This window comes from Penicillium riverlandense, assembly GCF_028828495.1.
Source record: "Penicillium riverlandense strain IBT 135883 chromosome Unknown utg000001l_segment0_segment0, whole genome shotgun sequence".
NCBI classification, from domain to species: Eukaryota; Fungi; Ascomycota; class Eurotiomycetes; order Eurotiales; family Aspergillaceae; genus Penicillium; species Penicillium riverlandense.
Genome location: NW_026643194.1, coordinates 3,084,364 through 3,108,459, shown reverse-complemented (window position 1 = coordinate 3,108,459; position 24,096 = coordinate 3,084,364). Strand labels below are relative to the sequence as shown.

At 50.7% G+C, this 24,096-nt stretch overlaps 13 protein-coding genes across 13 annotated transcripts; 6 read left to right on the top strand and 7 right to left on the bottom strand.

Annotated features, from left to right (window-relative positions):
• Positions 1–1,486: 1,486 nt before the first annotated feature.
• N7474_001269 (lipase family protein) lies at positions 1,487–2,545 on the top strand (the record flags this gene model as incomplete). The annotated part of the gene is made up of 4 exons (XM_057192684.1): positions 1,487–1,493; positions 1,538–1,706; positions 1,757–2,090; positions 2,174–2,545. The coding sequence occupies 4 exons, from the start codon at positions 1,487–1,489 to the stop codon at positions 2,543–2,545; spliced, it is 882 nt and encodes a 293-aa protein (XP_057057637.1).
• A 1,203-nt stretch (positions 2,546–3,748) lies between these two features.
• Positions 3,749–5,792, bottom strand: N7474_001268 (uncharacterized protein; the record flags this gene model as incomplete). The annotated part of the gene is made up of 3 exons (XM_057192683.1): positions 3,749–4,214; positions 4,269–4,558; positions 4,620–5,792. 3 exons carry the CDS (start codon positions 5,790–5,792, stop codon positions 3,749–3,751), a joined length of 1,929 nt encoding a protein of 642 aa, XP_057057636.1.
• Positions 5,793–6,688: 896 nt separating this feature from the next.
• On the top strand, positions 6,689–8,470 carry N7474_001267 (MDM34 family protein; the record flags this gene model as incomplete). Its single annotated transcript, XM_057192682.1, has 2 exons — positions 6,689–7,023; positions 7,099–8,470. 2 exons carry the CDS (start codon positions 6,689–6,691, stop codon positions 8,468–8,470), a joined length of 1,707 nt encoding a protein of 568 aa, XP_057057635.1.
• Positions 8,471–8,823: 353 nt separating this feature from the next.
• On the top strand, positions 8,824–10,293 carry N7474_001266 (CCDC47 family protein; the record flags this gene model as incomplete). Its single annotated transcript, XM_057192681.1, has 3 exons — positions 8,824–8,887; positions 8,963–9,839; positions 9,918–10,293. 3 exons carry the CDS (start codon positions 8,824–8,826, stop codon positions 10,291–10,293), a joined length of 1,317 nt encoding a protein of 438 aa, XP_057057634.1.
• A 157-nt stretch (positions 10,294–10,450) lies between these two features.
• N7474_001265 (chitin deacetylase) lies at positions 10,451–11,506 on the top strand (the record flags this gene model as incomplete). Its single annotated transcript, XM_057192680.1, has 3 exons — positions 10,451–10,938; positions 10,997–11,361; positions 11,445–11,506. The coding sequence occupies 3 exons, from the start codon at positions 10,451–10,453 to the stop codon at positions 11,504–11,506; spliced, it is 915 nt and encodes a 304-aa protein (XP_057057633.1).
• A 497-nt stretch (positions 11,507–12,003) lies between these two features.
• Positions 12,004–12,711, bottom strand: N7474_001264 (nitroreductase family protein; the record flags this gene model as incomplete). Its single annotated transcript, XM_057192679.1, has 2 exons — positions 12,004–12,324; positions 12,406–12,711. The coding sequence occupies 2 exons, from the start codon at positions 12,709–12,711 to the stop codon at positions 12,004–12,006; spliced, it is 627 nt and encodes a 208-aa protein (XP_057057632.1).
• Positions 12,712–14,480: 1,769 nt separating this feature from the next.
• Positions 14,481–15,248, bottom strand: N7474_001263 (alpha/beta hydrolase; the record flags this gene model as incomplete). Its single annotated transcript, XM_057192678.1, has 1 exon — positions 14,481–15,248. One exon carries the CDS (start codon positions 15,246–15,248, stop codon positions 14,481–14,483), a length of 768 nt encoding a protein of 255 aa, XP_057057631.1.
• A 463-nt stretch (positions 15,249–15,711) lies between these two features.
• Positions 15,712–16,641, bottom strand: N7474_001262 (type 1 glutamine amidotransferase; the record flags this gene model as incomplete). Its single annotated transcript, XM_057192677.1, has 1 exon — positions 15,712–16,641. The coding sequence occupies one exon, from the start codon at positions 16,639–16,641 to the stop codon at positions 15,712–15,714; it is 930 nt and encodes a 309-aa protein (XP_057057630.1).
• A 1,488-nt stretch (positions 16,642–18,129) lies between these two features.
• On the top strand, positions 18,130–18,874 carry N7474_001261 (uncharacterized protein; the record flags this gene model as incomplete). Its single annotated transcript, XM_057192676.1, has 2 exons — positions 18,130–18,774; positions 18,824–18,874. The coding sequence occupies 2 exons, from the start codon at positions 18,130–18,132 to the stop codon at positions 18,872–18,874; spliced, it is 696 nt and encodes a 231-aa protein (XP_057057629.1).
• A 497-nt stretch (positions 18,875–19,371) lies between these two features.
• On the bottom strand, positions 19,372–19,950 carry N7474_001260 (nucleotide triphosphate diphosphatase NUDT15; the record flags this gene model as incomplete). Its single annotated transcript, XM_057192675.1, has 3 exons — positions 19,372–19,548; positions 19,606–19,811; positions 19,863–19,950. 3 exons carry the CDS (start codon positions 19,948–19,950, stop codon positions 19,372–19,374), a joined length of 471 nt encoding a protein of 156 aa, XP_057057628.1.
• Positions 19,951–20,439: 489 nt separating this feature from the next.
• Positions 20,440–21,534, bottom strand: N7474_001259 (inositol-pentakisphosphate 2-kinase; the record flags this gene model as incomplete). Its single annotated transcript, XM_057192674.1, has 2 exons — positions 20,440–20,640; positions 20,689–21,534. The coding sequence occupies 2 exons, from the start codon at positions 21,532–21,534 to the stop codon at positions 20,440–20,442; spliced, it is 1,047 nt and encodes a 348-aa protein (XP_057057627.1).
• A 466-nt stretch (positions 21,535–22,000) lies between these two features.
• Positions 22,001–22,558, top strand: N7474_001258 (thiamine-binding protein; the record flags this gene model as incomplete). The annotated part of the gene is made up of 4 exons (XM_057192673.1): positions 22,001–22,054; positions 22,121–22,226; positions 22,309–22,411; positions 22,492–22,558. The coding sequence occupies 4 exons, from the start codon at positions 22,001–22,003 to the stop codon at positions 22,556–22,558; spliced, it is 330 nt and encodes a 109-aa protein (XP_057057626.1).
• Positions 22,559–22,827: 269 nt separating this feature from the next.
• On the bottom strand, positions 22,828–24,092 carry N7474_001257 (uncharacterized protein; the record flags this gene model as incomplete). The annotated part of the gene is made up of 3 exons (XM_057192672.1): positions 22,828–23,599; positions 23,657–23,836; positions 23,896–24,092. The coding sequence occupies 3 exons, from the start codon at positions 24,090–24,092 to the stop codon at positions 22,828–22,830; spliced, it is 1,149 nt and encodes a 382-aa protein (XP_057057625.1).
• Positions 24,093–24,096: the final 4 nt, after the last annotated feature.

The window sequence follows — 24,096 nt, the reverse complement described above, 5'->3', positions numbered from 1 at the left end:
TTGGGTATCGGTTCTATTGAGAAAGATGACTTCTTGGAAATCTTTCCACAAACACGACGGTACGCTTCAAAGAGACTACTATTCAAAATTCCTTCGCGGCTATTGGTTTAGTCCTCTTAGACCCGAATTTTATGCTAGAAAAGCTCAATATTCGTCTTCCATTCCCGCCCTCCCAGATCGACCAACCTCACTCGGTTCAACTTCTGATCGCAATATCTCTGCTGATATCCCTCGGACAACCAAACAAACTTATAAAAAAAATTAAAATAAAATAAATCTAGGCTCTATTCTGGTCTAAGTTCAGTCATAAATAAGATCTCTTCGCCCACCAAACGAGACCTTCAACAATATTAAAATATGACTGTCCATATACTTCATTCGCATATCTTAGAAGGATGGAATCAAGCGTTTACGGGAGGCAAACAAAAACCAGGTGAAAACAGAGCTAGATCTGGAAGACAAATTGCTCATGAAGGCAGATTAACCGAAGTTTTGGATATCATAAATCCTGTTGGTGGAGAAGGAGGTGGTACAGGCGAATATGTATCTGGTCCCGTAGCTGCTCCAGAACCTACTGTCGAACCTTCACTACCGGTGTACCTGCTACACGACGTCGGATAATCTGTTCTGGGTATGTAAAACAATATCTTGGTATCTATAGATGTCCACGAAGTATTTAGATAGCAAAAGTCATACTTTTTTATCAGGGTTCAAATTTTACAAAATTTGAATTTTTGATTGGGTAACCGCGTAGCTGGGAATCACATTAGGGTAAAGAGCATTTAATAAACGCAGAGGGCTTTTCAGGACAGCAGGTACGTACATTCTCTATGCTCATTTTTTCCGTATCATCCCTCATTGGGCGGGATATAGTAAATGAAAGCGCCGTCCATCCAGGTGTACCCCTTATTCGCATTCTTTGTATCATGTCAAGAATACAAGCGAGAAAATGGCATTCCGAAATATTGCGGACTGAAATGCGTAGCATGCGCTTTTTTAGAAATTGGACATTCTATCGCGCTTGACATGCCATCGCTGACATTCTGTCCCTAGCAGCCTGAAGCCACCAAACCCAGCCTTTAGATTCCTGTAGTTAATTCACTGTAAATTACTGGTGCGTTTTGCACCTGGGTCGTATCTACGAACAGGTTTGTTCATAAAGCCGTAGCAAAATGGCCGACAGATTTCACCGTAAAGCTACAACCTGACGAAGAATGTTCTAGGATCAGTGTTCCTGATTCTGCGAGAATAGTTAGACTTGTGCTCACGGTATATAAAGACCCCGCTAACTTGCCCTCCATAGCCTCACTCAGTAGTCCACTAATACCTTCTAGCTTCGGTTCAGGATACAGCACGTTAGAGTAATCAACATATCACTACAGCCTTCTTCTTCCGAGGAAAATGTTTTCACCATGCTTTTTATTCTGGATTTTGTATTTGGAATTGTCAGGCACAATATTTGCTTCTGGCAGTCAAATTTTAAGTCATGGTTAGTAAGTGGCATGGAAACTTTGCATGATGTTGACTTGGCTTCCAGATATCTCCGACGGTCTTCTGCGCGACCTAACCCTATTTTCCGAGTACTCTGCAGCAGCCACTTGCGAGAAAAACTTCAACTCAACCGGAGGAAAGAAAGTAACTTGTGATCCTGGAATATGTCCACGTCTTGAAAGATCTAATACAGAAATTCTCGCCTCATTCCAAGGGTATATCATAATTGGAAGATCTCGTGAGCAATAACTAACCTCTCACATAGCCAAAATCCTGGAAACACAACCGGCTTCATCGCGCTGGATAGGACACATAAAAGCATTGTTCTCGCCTTCCGTGGCAGCGAATATAAAGGAAACTACGAGACCGATATCGATTTCCCTCAGGTGCCTGTGCCGGATCTCTGCTCCGACTGCATGGCGCACGAAGGTTTCCTTTACGCCTGGGGCAATATCTCCGCAACAGTGTTGCCCATAATCCAATGTGCCTCCACAATTTATCCTGATTACCGGGTTACTTTCACAGGTCACAGTCTCGGTGGCGCATTGTCCACGCTTGGCGCACTCTTCCAGAGAAACGCAAACCACACGGTAGACCTCGTAAGTATTTACCATGGACGGAATCAAAGACGAAACTATATACAGGATAACAGCGCCGCCGCGTTGTGCTAACAAAACAATAGTACACATTCGGTAGCCCTCAAGTCGGAAATCACAGTCTGGCCGAAGTCATCACCGATTCGACCCTTGGTCTTAACTATCGAGTCACACATTCAGATGACCCAGTTCCCAGAATCTTAGCAACCTCGAAGATTGTTACAAGACGTTGGCAGTATAGCCAGTCCTCCCCAGAATATTGGATAACTTCGAATAACACCGCGCCTGTCAATCCCTCCGATATAGAGGTTATTGAGGGTATCGACAACAAGACCGGAAATCTTGGCCAAACGGGCTGCGATTACCAAGCACATAGTTGGTATATAGGGAATATGACTGGCTGTAGTCGCAACGGAGGAAATTCTACGGGGATAACCAAGTCATTATGTGCATTGTGATTATAATGCCGATCGGTGGAGTGCAGTGGGTATTTGCTATACGCTCGTTCTTTTGTTGGACCTGCCGGGGAAAATCAATCTGTTTCATCTCTGAAGCGACACTAGGTTGATTATATTAATCTATCTTATCAGTTATCGCTTGATTTGATGCAATGAAGTCGAGAAAAATATGAGTTGAACTTCCCATCATACGTACACACGTCATCTGCCAGGGTTGATATTTGTCGTGAGATGGGTTGTTATGCGCCGAAACACGCAATACTATTATGCACTAGAATTGAGGGAACAATTTGAAATGGTTGATTGAAGAAGTATCTAAGAGACTGCTGTTGAAAGCGTGTCAAGTTTCAGGTGCTGATGTTGGCATGTTACAACAGAGGTATTCCGAAGGAACCCGACTTTTCATACAAAATCATATGAAGGAATGAGTAGAGGCTGAATCAGCTTGTCCTTAACGTTAGTGGTAATACGCCATTTCTCAGATCAAAAATATTCTCAGTCGGAGCTCGACGAATAAAGTACTTGAAATACACTGTAGCAGCCAATGGGGTGGAAGGGACCTGAAATTGCCCCAATTAACCAAGCACAGGCTGTCCCTAGGGTGCTCGATAGCGCGGAAGTGTTACTCACGTTTTTTTAAAATCAAGAGGTAATGGCAGAAAATCTTGATATAAATAATCTAGGCGCTCCCTTGGTGGAAGCGGACAGGTCCTCACTAGGACCGGTTTCGCTACCATTCAACTTATTACGTTTAGTCGATCATCGCAAGGAACACAGAAGCCAAGATCCAGCACTACTGATATAATTATTAACTGCTGCGTCGATAGTGTTCGAGCTCGTGTCTTGATGGTGCACTGAAACGATCGAAGTGCGAGTAAGGGTCTACATCTTGCAGTGAGCGTCCACGAAAGCTGGGGCTCCTTGCCTCTTCCAGTATTTGTTCTCTCCGTCGCTCCACCTTGTAGAGCACATCTCGTATATCCTCTTAGCGTTTTATCCCGCTTCCTTACGAAACTACCAATAAGCTAAAAGTGTAGCTATATGCATTGGCACATGCTCCATGTATACTTATGCAGGCTATTGAGATGCGAGATAATAACAACAACAGTCCCAGAACTCCAAACAACAAATACTCTAAGAACAGGAAGTCCAACCGTAATCAAAGTCATAAACATCGTAGGCCATGTTGCTTTAACGAGAGAATCAGAAAAAGTCTTTGTCCTCCAGCCATTGCTGGTCCATTGCGTATGCCACCAGATCAGCGGCACAGCACATGTCTTCGTGCCCGTGCTCTAGATCGAGGAGCTCTAGAATGGATTTCAGTCTTCCCTCGAGGGTCTGTTTGAGGCGACCGATACGATTTTGTATGTCCTTCGTTTGACGCTCCTTCACTCGAATGTCAGCCATGTTGCTCTCTTTTGCTTTGTTCTTTTCGTTCTTGCCCGACTTGTTCATGGGGCTTCTGTTGGGAGAACAGGGAGCGAGTGCCTTTCGTGCTGGCTGGGGCGGTGGCTGCGAGGCCTCGGGTTTCCGGTTTTTCAGGAGGTTCTTGAGCAGAAAGAGAAGCCAGACCAGGTTTGTCCGCGGTGCATATTCAGACCAGATGCCGGGGATATTGGGCGCTTTCTCTGTTTCCAGGGGGTTTCCGGTATATAGAGTTGCACGCATACTATTTGACCAAATTAGTGTGATGTTTTCACGGAACAATGGTAAAGAGACATACTATCGGTAGGTGTTCCTCAGAAGAATTTCGTCTTCGTCCTGGCCAATGGAATCGAAAATTTGCTTTCTGTCCAAATCCGATGAAGTAACCTCGGTGGTATTCTCCCCGCTGTCGGCCAGTTGTAAGTCGGCGCGTGAAAGTGAGTAGTCGATAATGGTCGTTTCGAGGGAGCTGAAGCCAAACCCGCTGGCTGATTGCTGACGGATGATGTCGAGGTCTGACGGTGGGTCCATGCAGTCGTCTGGACGAGTAGATCGAATGCAGACATTTCCCAAGTGAAGATCTCGATGCTGAAAAACTGTTAGACAATCTTCTTTTTTTGTGTGCTAGGGTTGCGGTATGTATGCCTACCTCAAACAGCGCGTATTCTTCAGCGCGTGCCAAAGCCATGGCAACGCCCCAAAAGATGTCATAGATCTGGAAGACTGATGACCAACAAAACTTCTCCAGCTCACATCCCGCGTCATCCATTTCCACAATCGCCCACAGCTGCGAGTCCGGGTATGCCTTCTTACTGGATGGGTTCGGGTTCAAGCAGTCGTTCGAGGTCTTCTTGTAGTGATCCCATGCACCCTGGAAAGTGTCCGGAAAACGACCCTGTACCACATGGATTTCCCTGAACCGGGCAAATCCGGGGATGGGGTCCAGGTATTTGAGCATCTTGATCTCCGACACAATTTCTTCGATGGTGGTGAATTTCTTCGAACCGGGTCCGCTTTGGGCCCGCAGAGGTACCACTTTAAAGACGCCATCTCCGTATGCTCGCAGCTTTGCCAGTTTGGACTTGGATGCTGCAGGTCTGCATGCCTCGTCACGCAAATGCAGTTTGTAAACCTCTCCGTATGAACCCTCGGCCAGTTTCGCCACGTCAAACATCTTCGCAGATCGCGAAGCCCATGTGCTGAATTTTTGTACACTCTGTGCGGCTGCAGCGGACAAGGCTTCGTTGAGGATTGGGCGGGCATAAGTGTTGACTGCGGTGTTGTGAACAACACCCGATGAGCGTCGCCGGAAGAAATTCTTTTTTCTTTTGTCCGTAGACGGCGTGTCATCCTTTTTTGGGCTTGCCTGCACCGACTTGGGTGCACGATTGGCGGGTATCCTGACTGCCACCATGGTTTCATACTTGGCTGGTTTCTTCGGCGTGGTTGTTTGCGAGGGCGACTCAACCGAGGTGTCTGCTAAGGACTGTGTGGGGGATGCACTAGACGGCTTACTAGACGGTGATGCTGTTTGGACCTCAGTGCCCTCTGGTTTTGGATCGGAAGGCTGGTTCTCGGGTTCTTTGTGTCGAGGTGCTGGTTGCTCGGCTATCGTCACATCGGCTAGCTTCTTCTGGATCGCTTCCAAGGCTTCGACATTCTCAGGAAGTCTTGCGGGGCTGGGTTGTTCAAACACTGCCTTGGGGGCATCGGCTCTCCGTTTGCCGTAGACTCTGCGGTGGGCGACTGTCCTGGTTCTGGGTTTTTGTGCTTTCGTGGGTGTCGCGTGACCTGCCAATGGCGAGGATGCCCGAGTCACCATGGTGTGTATGGTGTATTTTGGAGGTCTATTTGTCGTCCGAATGTCGTTGAGGTGATGTGCGATTGAACGCGACGACGGTGTGAAGATGTTGAGGTGAGATTAAGAGACGTCGATGGTGTTGATGAACTTCCCGATTAGGGCTAGCGTTGGTTGCCGCGGTGAAGCGCATGCATTCTTGGTCTGCGACTATGACACTGACATCGGAGAAATTATTTGGTATGTAGACTGAAAACTAGAAGAGAGGGAAAAGAAATACCATAAAAACAGTGAGAGCGACAGAAGGCCGCCAGGAAGAAACAACTTGGAGGCGGATGGGATCAAAGCTGGGTGTGCAGTATAACATCCGACCGAAGAATAGCAACCTACACACGTACAAATTCATTTTCCTAGGCATTATTTCTCTCTTCTGCTGCTCCTTCCTCTGTCACTTCTCACTGACTACCCACGTCAACCCCTGATGACCGCACAGGGGCTGGACTCCAGCGGTGGAGATCAACCTAGCGTGTTTAGTGAGGATAGTGCCTCGCCTATCACAAGCGCGTGCCGTAAACGGCGCATGTGCGCGTCGGGGCTGGTCGGAAGGGGTGGAGGGAGTCACGTCATGATGGAAGTGTCTCGACAGGACATGGGATGTAGTATTGATCCAATAATAGTTCATCAAATAATATATACAAACTAACGAGAGCAAGTCCAATCAAAATCATCATAGTTGACGTTGTGCGTAGTCGTCTCGTGCGGTCGGCACGCGGCCTCGGCGACCCATTTTCTTTTTTTCCTGTTCCGCCCGGATCTTCCCTTCCTCTCGCCTCTCCCACCCGCGCCCTACCTTCTCCCATTTTTACCCCGGCTTCTTCTCTCTGGAATCATCCGTCCTCTCGTCTCTTCAATGACCGGGCATGGCGTTCAACTTCAACTGGTCGCCGTTGATGGCGGACGCGGGCTTCTACACCCGCGCCCAAGACCTGCTGACAGCCGCGCTCAATAAGTCGCCCAAACCCCCGATCATCGTCGACGACATCATCGTCACCGAGCTGAATCTCGGCTCCATACCACCAGAGCTGGAGATCCTGGAAATCGGCGACATCGCCGAGGATCGCTTTCGCGGCATCTTTAAGATGTCTTACTCTGGCGATGCCTACCTGACGTTGAAGACTCGAGTGCAGGCGAATCCGCTCAACACCTTCCTCCTCACACGACCCGCCTTTGCCTCGCCGCTACCTCTTGCTGCTGCGTATGTGCCGCGAACGATATCCAAAAAAAAGTACTTTGAAAAGTTTCCTTGACTAACGGTCTGATCGCGATTTAGCACCCCACTCACCATCCCTCTACAAATCACCCTTTCCGACTTCAAGCTCTCCGGTTTCGTTATATTGGTCTTCTCGAAACAAAAAGGCATTACAGTGGTGTTTCGCAATGATCCCCTGGAATCGCTCAAGGTGTCATCGACGTTCGATTCGATCCCGTTCGTTCGCGACTTCTTGCAGAAAGAAATCGAAGCCCAACTCCGGATTTTGTTCATGGACGAGCTCCCCGCCATCATCCACCGACTGTCGTTGCGACTATGGGATCCCGAATACCGCGCTGGGGAAGTGTCAGAGAACCAAGCAGAGAACACGGAAAACTCGACCAGCGAAGGCCCCGGGCAAGACCCTTTGGCCAGCCCGCCCCAGGATCCCGTAGATGCTCTGGGTAATGCGCTGAACGAGTCCGAGATTGCTTCGCTTTCGCTGGACTCCTCGGTGGAGACCCATTCCCTGTTCTCGCAGAAGAATCTGCTCCGCCTAGCCGCCCTGACGGACTCTCAACGAACCTTGTCTCTGTTCACTCCGTCCATCCAGGAAGTGGTGTACCGAGCGTGGACATCTCCAACAGAACCCAACGAACTGGCTGCAAGTGTCATCTCTCCTCTCAGCCCGCCGCTTTCGCGGACACATTCGCAGATCGGCAGCATGTCGTCCTCGGTCCACGAAACCGCTAGCACGGTCTCTATGCAAAGCCGCCCATCCATCGGAGGTCATTCCTTCAGCAGTTACGGGTTGAGTCTGGGCTCTGGACGTCACTCGAAAGCCCATTCCCGCAGAAGAAAGAAGCGCGTGGTGGATCTGCGTGCTCGTCCGAAGACGACGGATGACGCCTTGAGTGTGAGCGACGACAGTACCATGACGGAATCCATTAGCGCCCAGTCTATCTACTCTGCGCCTCTTCCCATTGTCAACGAGCAATCGGATGACCCGGTGACACCGCCGCTATCTCCGGAGACGGACTCCCACCTGCTTTCGGTCCCCGAAGGGCACCGCATGAGTCTCTCGCGGCCATCTCGTCGCCGCAGCTCGCTGAATCTCGAGAATGCCGACCTATCCTACTCCGTTGAGACCATTCGTGGACCCAAGGCAGTAGATGTGGACGCCACGCCGCGCGCCACCATGCGCTATCCCAATGAGAAGGCCGAGGCCGGTCCATCGTCCGGTTCATCTCGGCCACCGTTGCCTTCTAAGATCCTTCCGTTCACCAAGAACGAACGCGCGGCTGACCATACCGTCGACCCTGTGCTGGTCGAACACCTTGCCGGCGAGATTGCTCGCCGCATGCGCGAAGAGAAGTTGGTGGCCACCAACTCAGGTAACAACTTCTGGGACCGCCACCACGAGGAATCCCCTCCACCAGCTTATGGCCATTAAGCTATCTTATGACTTTGACGAATTTCCTTGACTTCATTTGTTGCTTGGAAGCGGGTCTGTACAAAATTGGGTTCTTTCTTTCTTGCGATTGTTTCTTCTTGGGGGTTTATACTTGATACCACGTTCACTTTTCTTTTGTCTTATTTTGTATCATCGAAATGAACTCTCCATTGGATTCACCTACAAATTCTGTCGTACCTAGGTCTATGGTGAGAATAATGATCCCTAACTATCGCGTGTGGGAAACTCGGGGAATCCAACCCCGGGCGCACGGACCTTAGCTTCCAGAAGCGCAATTCAATTCTTCCTTCCACTTCCTCCCCTTTCGCTTTGCCATCTCCATCCAACACACCATGGCGGGCGTCTTCAAGAATGTCTTTGGCTCTCAGCCCTCGGGTTCTGCCGGGCCTGACGATGGTATGTCTTGATCCATTGCTGTGCACCAATGCTTTCTTCCCCCTACCCCCCGCTGATCGTATGCCTCACCTCAAGACTTTGCCGACTTCGTGGAGGCTCCAAACCCAACGCCCGCCTCGCTCGTGGCCGACACGACCACTGTCCCCGCAGCTAATACCCTCGCAGCTGGTGCTCCGTACACGAAATGGTACCGGGTCTGGGAGCGCGTGTCCCCCAGTGATTTCCAACAGGAGGCGATGATCATGCCGTTCATCGTAGCCATCCTCCTCGTGCACTTCTGGGGCACGCGCAAGAACCGCCGGCGGGCGAGGGATTGGGCCCTGGCCCATGCTCCTGTCCTCCAGAAGGAGTTTGCCGTGGTTGGGTTCGACAACGTTCCCGGCGTGTCCACCGAGAGCGGCGATTCCGTAGATGTGGAACTGGTAAACCCGGAGGAGGTGGTGGAGGAGAAGTCGGCGCACGAGTTCACTGCGTACGCGTCCGGCCGCCAGAACGTGGCTTTCGTCGATGTGGCGCTCAAGATGCCCAAGCGGTACAATCCGATCACCTACCTGGTGGAATACCTTTTCAGCTTCTTTTTCGAGAGCTGGGAGGTCCCCAGCGAGCGGTACGAGGCTCTCTTGTATACTTTTGATGGCAAGGAGAAGGACCTGGTCCCCATGCCCGCCAGTGAGTCCTCGTCGCTCAAGGTCCAGCCCTCGGCCTACGATGGCTTCATCTGGGCTGTTGTCCACAAAAGCCACATGAAGAAGTTCCGCACCGATCGCTACGACGCTTCGATGACCTTCACCAAGGATAACCCCAAGCTCCCCCCGTGGGTCACGGTCATGACCGAGAGCGCTGAGATCAGCGATATCCTCCTCACCCCCGAACTGATCAAGGCCATTGAGGAAGCGGGTAGCGACTTCGAGTATCTGATTGTGACGGACCAGCCTCTGGACAAGCCTACCAAGTATGTTTCTGCCCTTGCCTTTTTTTTTTTTTTTTTTTTTTTTTCTGGACGGACCTAACCCATGGGTGTTTGCTACAGGATTGAGGAGACCGTCCCGAGGAAGCGCGTCCAGCTGTCCGTCAACCTCGCCTCCTCTGTTGCCGGCTATGCCTCAACCTTGCCCCTGTTTACGCAGTTCCTGCGCTTTGGCGACCGATTGGTCGCCTCTGCCCACTTCCGCGGCGAGGTGATGCGCAAGATCCGCAACGCCCGTGAGGAAGAGATCAAGAAGCTACGTCGCCTCGAAGAGGAGGACAAGGCCGAGGAGCGCAAGATTGCCGCGGAGAAGATCAAGAAGGAGGAGCGGGACCGCCTGCTCCGGAGCATGACTGCGGACGAGCAGCGCAAGTTCCTGGATCGCGAGAGCCAGAAGGGCCAGCGGAAGTCGATGAAGAAGTACTCCAAGAGGGGGTAGATGGACAATGGGGCATTCTATTTTGATCTGGCCCAGATTCTTATTGTCGGCTAAAAACCGGCTAAAGGGCGAGCTGACCGTTTGCTTTTTCATCTCGTTCGTGTCTTGCTTGTATTCATATATATCGATCTTCTCCGATGTACTAGTTAACCACCAAATGGCAGCCGCGATGGAGATATTCCCTCTTGTCCTCCGCCCTCCATGTTTCCTCCTTCACTCCAACCCTAACTGCTCCCTCATCGTTACCTCCAAACAGCCCTCACTCTCAGTGTCCAACTATCCCTTACTCACCATGCAGGTTCTTACCTTCTTGACCGCAGTCCTTTCCTTCACTATCTTCTCCGCAGCCGCCTCCATCCCCAAGACCTGGTCCCTCTCGTCCCTTCTATCCAATGACACTGTTCATGCAACCATCTCACAAGTGCCCATCGGCGCTGTGATCGATCACTGTATCGTGCCAGGCACAGTCGCCCTCACCTTCGATGACGGACCATACATCTACACACCGCAAATCCTCGACACCCTCTCTCAACGCGGCGCCCGCGCAACCTTCTTCCTGAACGGCGCGCTCAAGGGCAATATCCACGAGTACGCGGATGTGATGCGCCGCGCAATGGCCGAGGGCCACCAACTCGCCTCGCACACGTACTTCCTCTCCATTATTTGTCCCATATATATCCTAAACTAATCCAACCCAACCTAGATGGAGCCACCCCTACCTCTTCACCCTCGATCACGCAGGGATAGTATCACAAATGACGCAACTCGAAGACGCCTTCGCGAGTATTGTCGGCGTCATCCCGCGCTACATGCGCATGCCCTTTCTGATGTTCAGTCCTCTCGCGCTTTCCGTCATGACCGAGCTGGGATACCATGTTATCGGAGCGAGTATCGATACCAAGGACTACGAGCATGACGATGCCGGCCAGATCTGGCTGAGTTTTGAGAAGTTTAAGGCTGAGCTGAATGCCGGTGGCACGGTTGTGCTGGCGCATGATGTGCATTATAACACTGTTAATGTGCTGGTGGAGAATATGTTGAATGAGATTGAGGCTAGGGGGTTGGTTCGTAAGTTCCACCCACTCCTATTCCCTGGTTTTTGGTTTTGAGCGGTGGTGGATTGGAGATGCTGACATTGATTTGGCGTTTAGCTGTTCCCATTGGTGAGTGTCTGGGGGATCCGCCGGAGTTGTGGTATGCTGCGCCGAGGTAGATGAGGTCGGCTTTGATAGGAGGGGAGAACCCTCTTCTTGTGCTTCTGGGGTTTGGATAGGATGCCGGCACTGTTCATCAGGTTGTATATAGCCTATACATATCCTTAACGTTGTCTATGGTTTCCAGGTTGTTGATTACTGTAAACAGTACTTCCCCTATGTCACTGTTAAAGTCAGTTTCTGTCCGACTTGTATCAATTCGCACGGACAATGTCACTTTTTAAGATATGCAAGGCGACGTCGAGTGAGTTGAATGCTTTCTCGAGGTTAGACATAGGTTTTCTTATACTCCAAAGTCGTCCAGGATCCTATACCGTCTACTAACTGTAATCAGAGAACAAAGACAAAAAGACAATGACACGAAGTATAATGCAAGTAGGTCTATTATAATGCAGCAGCGCCTATCTAACACGCATCCACATTAATGCACAACCAAAAAACCACCCAGACATGATATCGTGACAGCATCCCAACTCAATATTTCCACAATACGTATTTACTGCTTGCCAAACACCTTAACCCGCTCCTCAATAGGCTTCTGGGTCTTCTCACCCGCAGGGGCCTCAGGGCTACCGAAGACCATCTGCGCAACGAGGCGCCACTCGGTAGGCAGGTTCCACTCCTTCGCGACAGCAGAGTCGATCAGCGGGTTGTAGTGCTGCAGGTTTGCGCCGAAACCCAGGGCCTCGAGGCCCGTCCACATGAAGTACTGGTGCATGGCGTTGGAGTGGTCGGCCCACGGCTCGAAGTGGTGCGCGAAGGCGGCGAACTTCTCTTGGAAGGGCTTGATGTGGGCAGGGTCTTCGAAGAAGAGGATCTATTTTGGGGGGAGATTTGTATTAGTTTTGGTTACATTTGTAAGGTATTTTGGGGGGATATGGTAGGAGAGGAAACGTACAGTGCCGTAGGCCTTCTTGAAGCCCTGCAGCTTGGGCAGAGTCTGGTTCTTGAACATCTCCTCGGGGACGGCACCGGACATGACGAGACCGCCCATGGCCTCAGCGGCAATGTCCCACAGCTTCTCGTGCTCGGCGTGCAGCAGCACGACGATACGGGTGGACTGGGTGTTGAACGAGCTGGGGACATTCAGGATGGCGGCTTCGACCAGCTCCTCGACCTTGGAGTCGGGCACAGGGCTGTTCCGGCCCAGCTGGTAGATGGTGCGGCGGTTCTGCGCCAATTGCACGAGGGATTCGACCGTCATGTTTGTGGTTGTGGGTGTGTGATTGTTGTGGGGAGAAGAAGAAGAAAAAGCACGGAAGTGTGAGGATGTAAGAGACAAGCGGGATACTGGGGAGGGAGAGGGCACTGATATAGCTTTGGGGGTGGTGGAGCCCTGTAGGAAGTGGAGATTCTTGGAAAACGATCGAAGGAGTCTTGCCATGGTGGTGTCCTTTTTATATGCAATTCGAGCGGTTCTGTAGCACGAGCCGTGCCGGGTTTTTAAGTCTTCAATTGGACACAGGTAGTGTATCCAATGATATGAAATAATCCTTAGAAATAGCGGTTATCCGAGTGGCGTGCTTCGTTCCTGCCTGTTCCCCTTTTTTTTGTTTTTTCCTCCCACGGTCCAGACAAGTGGTACCATATCCTAGAAGGGCAATCGCGGAATTAAGCCAGATCCGCTGAATAATAATCCCGGCTTTGATCAGCATGACAAAGCGGATGCCAAGCTTTCCGAGTCTAGATTCGGCGTTGCGCGGGCGAGTGTTCTGATTATCAACGCATGATTATTCAGTAGTTAGTTAGCCCCGCTGCTGATGTGGTCGGTGAGTGCTACGTTATCAGTTCCTGTTGGACTTCATGGAATTTTCTCGACCCAACAGACCTACTGCTTTCTCTCCTAAGCGGTGGCGTTTATTCCGTATATCCGATGGCGGCGACATAGGCCCCACTCTCGGCAAAAGACTTGGTTGCTTACAAGCCGTTGGTGTATAGATGCCATCCGCTATGTAACGGCGTATTGAATGATCATGCTATCGCCAGCTCTGGCACTTCCTTGGCTTGCCTCCATGCTAAATCTCTCACAAGCAACCTTGAACTTGTTTCCCATCGAGGCACGATAACCCTAAACCACCCCCCTTTAAGGCACCCCTAGTATCGAAGCAAATGTTGAATAAGTCGTTTACAGTTCATGGTCCCTGAAATACAATCATTCTTGTTAGCTCCCATCATTAAATGAATGCCATAAGAATAGCGTATGCTTTCGTAACTCAGAGACCCGTCTTGAAACTTGGAAAAGGTGTAGAAATTTTCACCATGCAGTGAAGCTTTTCGGCAAGAGAGAAGCTCATCCTCGCATTCATATCGCGTTTGCAATAGGGAATGAAACAATAAGAAACAGTTGCACACGTACCTATACTAGGAAGCTCCACGCCAGTGGGGATGGATATCTGGGCTGGCGGGAGCCATTGCTGTTGGGGCGGATATCTTTTCCAGTAGAGCTAAGCATCAGTTTAGCAAATTGTTCAGCCCAAACTAGAATTTGATCTCTAGTTCTTCCGACCGTCGATCTGTCTCTGCTGGCCAAGAGCGATAGGTCTTGATGTTCAGTGCCCTGCCGAATCAGGCATCAAATTGTCAGTTTTACATGTTACCAACAAAGATGGGCACCTTTTTCGGGAGTTGAAAGGGTTTAGTGGAATTTTCTTGTGCAGATCTGATAAATGTGTTGCGATCTAGGGCCTAGGGTGCATGCCCTATCCCTGTTTTACTTGTTTTCAGTGGTGACATCATCCTACCGATCCCGAGTGGAAGAATTGTGGAACCAATGTATAAAAGAAGCTTTTAGATATGAAATTGATCAACAATATACAAATTTGAACATACCATCACTCTTTTCTAGCTTGCCTTTCTCTCCCTAGTCATATCCGATAGCCACGGTTCCTGCACCAGACATGGAAAAGCGCACGAGGAAGCTTTAGCTATGTATAAGCGAATATACAACCATTCTCAGGCATCCATCTACCACATTTAAGCGAGAGCCTCACAAGCTTCACGAATAAACTCCACCGTCTCATCCACCTTGCTCAAGAAAGGACTATGCCCCGCCTGCAGTGTCTTGGTCGTAACCGAAGCGCCAGCTTGCTTTGCGCCTGCAACCATCGCCTCCTGTGCCTGAATATTCATTGCATTATCCGTCGTACAGTGAAGATACCAGACCGGAACATCAGCCCACCCAGCATAGATACTATCACTATCACTGAAGGTCGCCGCTGAATGATTCACAAGACGGCTTTGCCAATGCTTAGCCTTCTCAACCGGCAAGTCGTTGTAGAACAGGTCGATTGTGTCTTCGTCAATGATCTCCCACCCTTCTGGAGAGGTATGAGTGCGAAACGGAGAGGGTCCGCTTGCAACCAGGTCGCGAAGGGATACATTCGATGGGACCATAAAGGCACAGAGTTCAATGATACCCACAACTTGCCCCTTAGCTGAGCCTAGTTTCGACGAGTCCTTCGCGGTGAATCCCTTCACAGCGCTGCAGCCCACGATGCCGCCAAAGGAGTGGTTGACCATGATCACGTCGTTGCCTTTGGTGGTCTCGGCCACGATAATATCTTGAACCTGGCTAACAGTGCTGGCTAAGGAAGAAACAGGCTCGGGTGTGCCGCTCATTTGAAGCTGAGGGGCAATGCAGTGATAACCTTCTTGCTCTAGTGCTGTGATGGTCTGCGTGAAACAGTCGGCCTGATGCCATGCGCCATGCGCGAAGATGAGGGTTGGTTTGGACCAAGTCATTTTGAAATGATATAAAGCAGCGAGAGAAGACAATATGCAGTGAAACGCTCAAGGGGAGAAAATGAAATGAAATTAAGCTAACGTAGCGGTATTTATTTGAAGGAAGGAAGGAAGGATGGGTGGCCTGAGCGTTTTGTGGGGGCCATGCTTACTTTTGATTAACTAGATGCGAATGGTCGGGTTCTGACCTTCCCACAAAGTTACTTCTGATTCGACCAATTGCTGTGATCCATTGCTGCCCTAGAGTAGAGAGGGTGGCCTAATAGCCTGAGGGGTGTTAAAATAGTCGCAGGGAGTCTCCAGCTGGCACGGACCCTTATTTTACCCTAAAACTCGCCAGACTCAAAGTTTTCAATTCACGATTTGGTTTGAACTTCTTGATAATATCTTCGGTCCAAAAATAGATCTGTTGAAATCTTGAAAGTACGATCGATGCTGTCAACTTTTTATGTGCAGTAAATAGTCAGAATTCCACTCCCGCCAAAAAGCAAACCACCGCAGACGCAAACGCTCTCGCATCATCCTGTCGTTCTTCGAAGTCAGGCCCAATTTGTTCCAAAAACAGCGCCAACTTCGACTGCTTCCACTGCATCCGCGGTGCAGAATCCAAACACATCTTCTGCATTCCAAACGCGTCGAGTTCATAGTGCCCTTGCACAGACAGTACTCTCCCGGGATGATACAGTCCTTGAATGGGGCAGATTGGTGTGCTGCCCACATTGATCCAGGGTGCCGGCAGAGACACTGGCGGCGAGTCGGTAAGAGTCACAGCCTGGCCTTTTTCCACGGCCATCACACGGTCACCGTGGAACATTTGGATGCGTAGTTGGCCTTGTGCAAGATGCCCCAGTGCTCCTGGGAATGATCGAATGAATGCATCTTCAAGCTTAACGGTGTAGACACCGACTTCTCTTCCGAGGGGGCATTTCTCGACAAATACGTCCCGCACGGGGTCCTTCGGATCGCGGACCAGGACGTGCGAGATCAGCTGATGGCCGAAACAGGTGCCCAGGATCCGGACTTTTGGGTATTGATCGTAGACCGCTTTGAGAAATTTCGCTAGGGTTTGCATCCAAGGCGACTGGTCCATTTCGTACACTCCTGGTGCGCCTCCAGTGATCAGAATGGCGTCAATGGGAGACGTTTCTGGCCATTGGATCTGATCGAGATGGCCACGCATCTTGCGGAAATCGGGGTAGTGGCCTCCTCGAATGTCGTATGGAGTAACGCTGATATTGATAGGATTGTCGCTCGCTAATTCGCTTTTGTTGATCTGTCCAGCGGTCTCTTGGAGGATATTGCGAAAGTGTGCGCTGCAAAGCCCGCGAGCCTCGTAGAGAATACGTGCTGGGATGTCGACATCGAGAACGGCGACGTGGATGTTGCGAACCATTTTGGCTGATACCTGGGCAAGCAACGATATTTATTTTTTCAGACCAGGAGGAAAGCAAAGAGCGAAATGCAGTGAATAAATTGTCAACCCGCACTACCACGAGTCAGCCGACTCCAGTGCGTCTTTGGGACGAATTATGTAAAACCATTATGCTCATTAAAGTCAATGGAATAAAATGGGGGTAAGAGAAATTCTGGCGTTGAGTATAGAAGTTCCTGAGTACCCCAACTACTCCAACTAGGGATCCAGCCATTATGTAAAAAGCATGTTGGGTGGTAACGTCGACCATGAAAAGTTTAAATTGCAACACGTTTCTTTTGATCGTTTGAATTTTTCTACAGCCCTCCGTGAAGTGCATTGAAAGGTTAGCGTTGAGATTAGTTTATTAGCATATAAAAACATTTACTGTTGTTGCAGGAAATCGCTTTGAATCGAGACTAGAGGACCTTCGATCAAGTTGACACTGGAGGGTTTAGCTTGTAAGACTAGACACCTCGCCATTGGCAACTAAGGTGCAGTAGGTTGCCTGCCAATCAACTGACGCAATGGGAACATGGTGGGAGGCCACTCAATATCCATGGAGGCGTTAGCAGTGCCTGAATTTATCTCGAATCTTTCTATCCTCAAGCAACCTTTTCTCTAGAGGCGGGTTAGTTAAAGGTGGAAAGTGATCTTTACTAGAGAGAGAAATATAGCTATGTATATACTCACGTAAACGGAGGAGGTTCCTTGATTACCCAGCCTAAATACTCATCCCGCATAACCAGGTCACCAGGAAGGTAAGCTGAAACATCCCGCAGATATATTTGTTGATATGCCGACTTCGCCAGCTCCGGACCCGCTGGCTGTGGAAAGTCTGAGTATCCCATGCGTAAACGCCATGTTAGATTGGGAAGGAGCCTTTGTATCGAGACTTAAGGGACCTTCGATTTGGATTTGGAGTGGCCGTTCGTGTGGCGGCGGATGGAGGTCGCCAGGGGGAATGTGAATGCAAGGGCTGATGTAGAGCGGGAGCGTCATATGTGAAGCATAAAACCAAATTACTTCCGCTACGGGGTGTTTTTGTCGGAGAGAAAAGAGAGAGAATAATAGGTGCGGGGGCGCGAGAGTATGCACACAGGTTGACAGAGCGCTAACTGTAACTCGCCCTCATCATAAGTCGGAGGATTGGTTTACTAGACCAAGACAATGGTAAGACTATCTAACATACAATATCAAACATAGGGGGGCAGCTACATCAAAATAAACCCATCGCAGTAATTATCGTTGTCTCATCACGTATCTTACACAGCCACAACCTCGTTTAAAGTGGCGTGCAAGGCGTCCCTTGGCTGTCTACTCGGAGGGGTTGCACAGACAGCATCAGCCAATGAAGTTATCGCTTAAGATATCCAAATGCCTCACGCCATTTCACCTATTCACCCAACCCCGCAGATATAAAGGCTGCCCCTCATTGCTCCTCTTACAACTCCCAACTACGATAACAAAATGACGACTGCATACTACGAGCATCGCATAGCCCAAGTATCCTCCCGGAAGCCGCGTAAAACCCTAAGATCTCCAGTGCGCCATATCGCGATTCGCAAGGAACTTATTGCAGCCTCGAAAACCCGCCTCGTGCTCCGGCCAGAAGGCCGCCCCAAATCGGCGGTGGCATATAGAATCACAGATGAAGATGGATCGCCACAATTTACCGTGACAGGAAGGAAATATAATGATCGATCATGTCGCGAGTTCCGCGACGCCTCGGGATTGCCTTTGTTCGAGCTGCATCGCAGGATTGCATTCACCAATATCTGGTCCGTTTCGTTGCCCGGCAGCAATAATGGCAGTATAGCCATGGGCACACCGCGGTGGTCACTCAGTTCGGCCTCGGCCGGCAACTTTAACATCACGTTTGAGAACGCAGCAGCCATTCACAACAAGAGCGAGCAGGAGAAGAAGCTCACGCTTCAGGTCGAGCGACACGGAAATGCCTTAGCACTGTTCGATATTGTGGATGGCGATCGGAAGGTCGCCGAGGTGCGCGAAAGTATCCAGCATAATGAAAAGTTGGCCTTGATGCGCGGTTCGCGCCAAGGGTATCGGCCTGCACTGGATGTGATCGTTACTCCGGGTGTGGACCTGTCGCTGGTAAGCTTTCCGATAGGTTGTTCACCAATCTGAACTGACTATGGAACAGATTGTCATCATTGCCGTTATTGTGGAGGACTGGATCTTTGGTGCGAGTTGAATTGTCGAAGTAGCATATGTGTTTACAAATAGCCTTGCATGCTTGCCACTAGTGATGACTATTTTATTATTGGATCAGGCCGGAGATGGCCCAGCGGCATTGTAAAACTTCCTATCTACCATGCAAATTAAAAATAGTGGCAGCCTCTAAGCCATGCTTGTTGAACGCACGTCGATTATTCCGCTTCTTGGGGCCAGGGCGGGCCGACAGTCTCACCTACGCCTAATAATATGTTGTAGTGACTCTCAGGATTCACCCTACGCGGGGAAGGATTGGCGGGAATTAGAATTAGGCCACTGCCAAGGTCATTCGTTCTTCGCAAGCCATCAACTTTCTGTTTCACTACCGCAATCAATATTCCATTGATGTATCTTTGTGAAATACTATCCGAAATCCCGAGTATAGACATGAATAACTGACTCGATCAATAGCTATTCAGATGATGGATCAAACAACAGATTGGATCGATGTCTTGTGTAGCCAGTTTGCTCCAACTTCTACCTGTTTGGATGTGCTTGAAATTTCGGCCGCTGCCGCATCAAATCCAGGATAGGCTGGAAAAGCCGTCGATCATCCAATCCCAGCTCGTTAGATGCTATCTCCTTCTCGCCATCTGCGCGGAGATCGTCCCAGCTTACCCAGTCCCATCCCGCGCACTTCTCAGGCTCGAGGAGCTTGCGATTTGTGAGTATCAAACGCTAACTAACAAGAGCAGTATGTCCTAAACCTACCTGGGGTTGTGCACTCTTGTCGGATAGATAGGCCCCCATGAAGATCGTGACGTAGTGTTTGCCTTCCTTCGCCATGACGCTGTTGGTGGCCGTCAGGAACTCCAGGCCCTGGGTATCCAGGCCCGTCTCTTCGCGCACCTCCCGCGCCGCGCAGTCTTCAAATGACTCGCCAATTTCAAGGTGTCCACCCGGGAGCGCCCATGTTCCTGAAATAAATGTGTCAGCTAAGATACGATTGCTTTAGGTCCTCGACAGACCTGCGCCAATACTCCCCTGTCGCTTGCCTAGGATGAATTTGCCTTCGGCATTATAAACAAAAACGCCAATACCGATTCCTGGCTGCATGTCTTTGTATCAAGGATTGGTGGTAAAGGTCGCTTTCGTCAAGGAGTTACACCACACGCACGAGTCAAGAGGGGGGTTGTTTTGAGTCATGTTTACAGCCTGAGGCAGCAATGAAGGGCTGTCGATCTATACAACTCGAGGTCTAAAATGAGATGAACAAGTGTTCGTGCATGAAAAGGTTAAGAAAAATGATAGAAATATTCCATTGGAAGGTGTATGGAATAGTCAATAGATACTTCATAACAATAATATGAATAAACTCAGACAGCCACCCATTAAACATAATCCAGAGAACAAGAATCAGAGAACCACCCAAAGACATCGATCTGAATCGCAGTATAAACAACATTACTGGGTAATACAAAATAAACATCTCTCCCAAGCACGTTTACCTTGTCGGGTAGAGAACTAGATTAGTGCAGTTTGACGGGCCTGTGTCAGCCGGCCCGTATCAATTCAAGAACGAGGTTCAACGAAAGAAAAGGCGATTTATGTCGAGGAAGTAGATCTCCTCGAGCTCTGCAGAGCGCACTCGCTACGCTCTTGACTGCTGTTCACGCCTCGATACCAGCCTCCGTTAATGAGCTGTGTCTCCACATCCAGCCAGTACTCGGCTTTGCCGCCTGGGCCAGCTTTCATGTCGAGATCGCCGAGGCGGATTTCGACGGGGGCTTTGTCGTCACGGGGAATCTTGTACATGTGTCAGACTACAACAAACACAGACCCAAGCAGACTCACTTTAATGAACATCGTACAATCCCTGAGCGTCATCGCAACAGACACCTCCCGCGATTGTGGCGGCGGACCATGTAATCCGACATTCTTCATGGCTTTCTGATGCGACTGCAATTTCAGAAGAGTCGGGTTGCGGTACAATATGCGGGCTAGCTGCGCGCGATCCCCGCATCCTTTGATAAATGCCGTTGCACGGAACACATTCTCGAACTGCTCCGAGACCAAATCCAACGGACAAAAGGATCGATGGTGGTCTGTCTGCTGCCCACTCCGTGAGTCGTGATCCTTCATCTCCCTCAACGCGCACGTGCGGCACCGGCGTGCCGTCGAGGGCGCTGAGGGCGACTGCGTAAGCCACTTTGGTTTCAGCTCGGCCATGCTGGCTCGAGGGTCGTCTGCCGCGGTCATGTCGGTGATGAGAAGACCAAAGGGCTCATTCAGACAAAGATAGCCGCCATGGCGCTTTGAAGAGCGTAGACCGTTGATTTCCGCAAGACGGAGCTGTTCATTGCAGCGCTGGATCAGCCCCTCGGGCAGTCGGATTAGAGTCTGATCAACTAGCTCTTCCGGCCTGAAGAGCGGTCTGATAATATTGTCGAAATTGCGCACGGTCTCCTGGTACGGAATATCGGCCCTGGTCTCTTTACGCAGACGCAGCAATTTCCCTCTTAGCCGAGGAGGCACGGGACTGCACGTCTCGATACCCGCGGTGGAAAGCGATCTTTTCACCGCGAGCGCGGACTTGGCCGGCGCAGACGAAACAAAGCGGTAAATGACATTGGCGCCGCCCTCGGCGAGGTAGAGGAGCTGAATCCCCGCGGGGAGCTCAAAAGGATGGGGTTTGGTCATCCGGAGTGGCGAGCAGAATAAGCGAGGCGCGCAAGAGCATAGCTTGTCTGCCCCCGGTCCGAAAGAAGCGAATCGCCGAGGTGGACGGTCAGAATAATATTGTAGATGGGAAATTAAGTCATGACAAGCAGCCACCAGGATCGCTCATGCACGTCATGAATGAATGATAAGGAAGGGGCCAAGAAGATCGTCGGAGTTGGTTTTTGGAGTTGCGCCGATCCCCCGCGGCGGGAGGATGAGTGAATGCGGATGTGTGTCTCCCCTGGTTTGTGGTTTCAGAAAGGACAGAAGAAAAAGACACAGGAAAGAAAAGACAGGGTTTAGCGAAGATTCGGTCGATCAGTGGCGCTCACCCCGGGGTCCATCACCGGCGCCGTTTTAGTGCACGTCATCCTATCACTTATTTATTGGATGCAATCAGCTTGTTCCTTTCTCCCTCAGCCTCACCCCCAGCCTCACCTTCAGCATGAATTCCCTTCCCACGCCATCCCACTGCACCGCCGACTTCTGCCTGATCCCGGTAATAATTCCATCTCATTTTGATCTCCGGTCATCACTCACCAATTATTAATAATCCCTTCCCCAGATCGGCACATCCTCCCCCTCAGTCTCCGCTCAGGTCGCCGACGTCCAGCGCCTGATCGAGCAGTCTGGGGTGAAATACACGATGCATTCGGCGGGCACGACACTCGGTACGCACGCATGCCTTGCTTGGTTGCTTTCTTACATGCCCCGCTAATTGCTGACCACTTGAACTTGACTTGGCTTCTAAAGAGGGATCGTGGGACCGCGTTCATCAGGTGATCGGACAGGCGCATACCCTCCTTCACGAGCAGGGGGTTGTGCGAATCCAGTCGGATATTCGATCTGGATCGAGGTGCGTTTTTGTTCTGTGTTGATCTTATCTATCTATGACGCGCGACCTTAAGAGAAATTCTAACATTTTTATTCATATAGGACTGATAAATTGCAGACGGCGGAGGATAAGGTTAATAAGGTCCGGCAGCTGCTGGGTAAAGAGTAAATGTAGCTATATCGATGGGTCATTTCCTTATTCGTCTACACGAATACAAAACAAAATACCAGGCGCTTTCATCAATATCCAGCCGGAATCCATTAATCCATATACCAAACGCCAGTCCAATCCCCCATTGATCCCAAGTGGCCATAACAATACCCGGAGCTATACTCTATGCACCGGTCCATATCCTGAGACCCGTGCTCCAAGGAGACAACAAAAAGAAAGAGAACATGAAGAAAGCCGGAAAGACAAAACAATAAAACGAACCCTTCCTAAAAGGAGATCCCTCCACCGAGAAGACTCCCCCAGTTCCCACCAACCCAGACCCAATTGCCAATGGACGGGGTGGCGCCCGAGCGAGCGGACTTGGCCAGGTGCACGAGGGCTGTGAACACGTTACCCGTCGTCGAACCAGCGCTGGAATGCGTCGAGTTAGACGCCGAACCCGAAGGACGGCCAACAGCGTTGGTTACGTTGTTCAGGCTGTCGACGGTATCAATAGCCGGGCCCTTGTTGAAGAAATCAACCAGAATAAAAGTCGGCTGGCGCCCACCCCAAGCACTCTTACACTTCGTCGCCGTGCTGCCCAGATTCCCCACGCCGCCAGACGGCGCGTTCGTCGTGGACACGTAGCTCGCATTCGGATACTCGACCCCAATGAACGACAGATCCTCAGAGTACAGGAAGTGGTTCATCAGCGGGAGCCGATCCGACGACAGCGCTTTAGAGATGTCGCCTGCCACGGCAGGGGGCGGTTCGGCACGCACGAGAAATTCGTCGGCGACGAGACGTCGTACGGATTCTCCCAGAGGTACGTCCACTCGTCCATCAGGTACGGCGCTTCCTCGGAGGCGTCGATCGATGCAACGAAGGTCACCAGCCGCTTGCCATCGTCGATCATCTCCTGCAGCGTGGGCCAGGAGGATGGCGCGGAGCTCGACGACTTGGGCTCGTACGCGTAGTCGGTGATATTGGCGGTTTGGAACTGCGCGTGCAGTTCGGACGCGGTTGCACTGTCCGAGTTGACCAGCAACACGGTGACAACTAAAAAATGATGAGCTGGTTAGCTTTGCCCCTTGGTTACCAGAGAATAGTAGTTACCCACCATCGTTCGGATTATCATCCAACCACGCCTTAATCTTCCCCAGCCAAGTGCTCAACAGCCCAGCATCCATCAGCTCGCAGAGAGTATGGCACAACCGCCACTCGCCATTACTCTTGTGCACCTGCGCCGTGACCAGCCGAACGCCGGAATCGAGCTGTGTCGTGGTGTCGTAGTATCTGTGGTGCCGCGCGTCAGTCTGCGAATCTCGGAGAATGAGTAACCACGGGTCGCATACTGGTCGCCCGCCAATGAGTTGCCCGTCGCCGAGCTGTGCACAAAGGGGCTGTCATGCGCGCCGAGATGCGTGATCTCGCCGTAGGACTTGGAGCATAGCGCTGGGGAGTTGTTGCAGGCGGTTGTGGAGGAGCGTGCGGCGTGAAGGTGGGCGGCTGCTGCGAAGGGCAGCAGGGCCAGAAGGCGGAGGGCGCGCATGGTC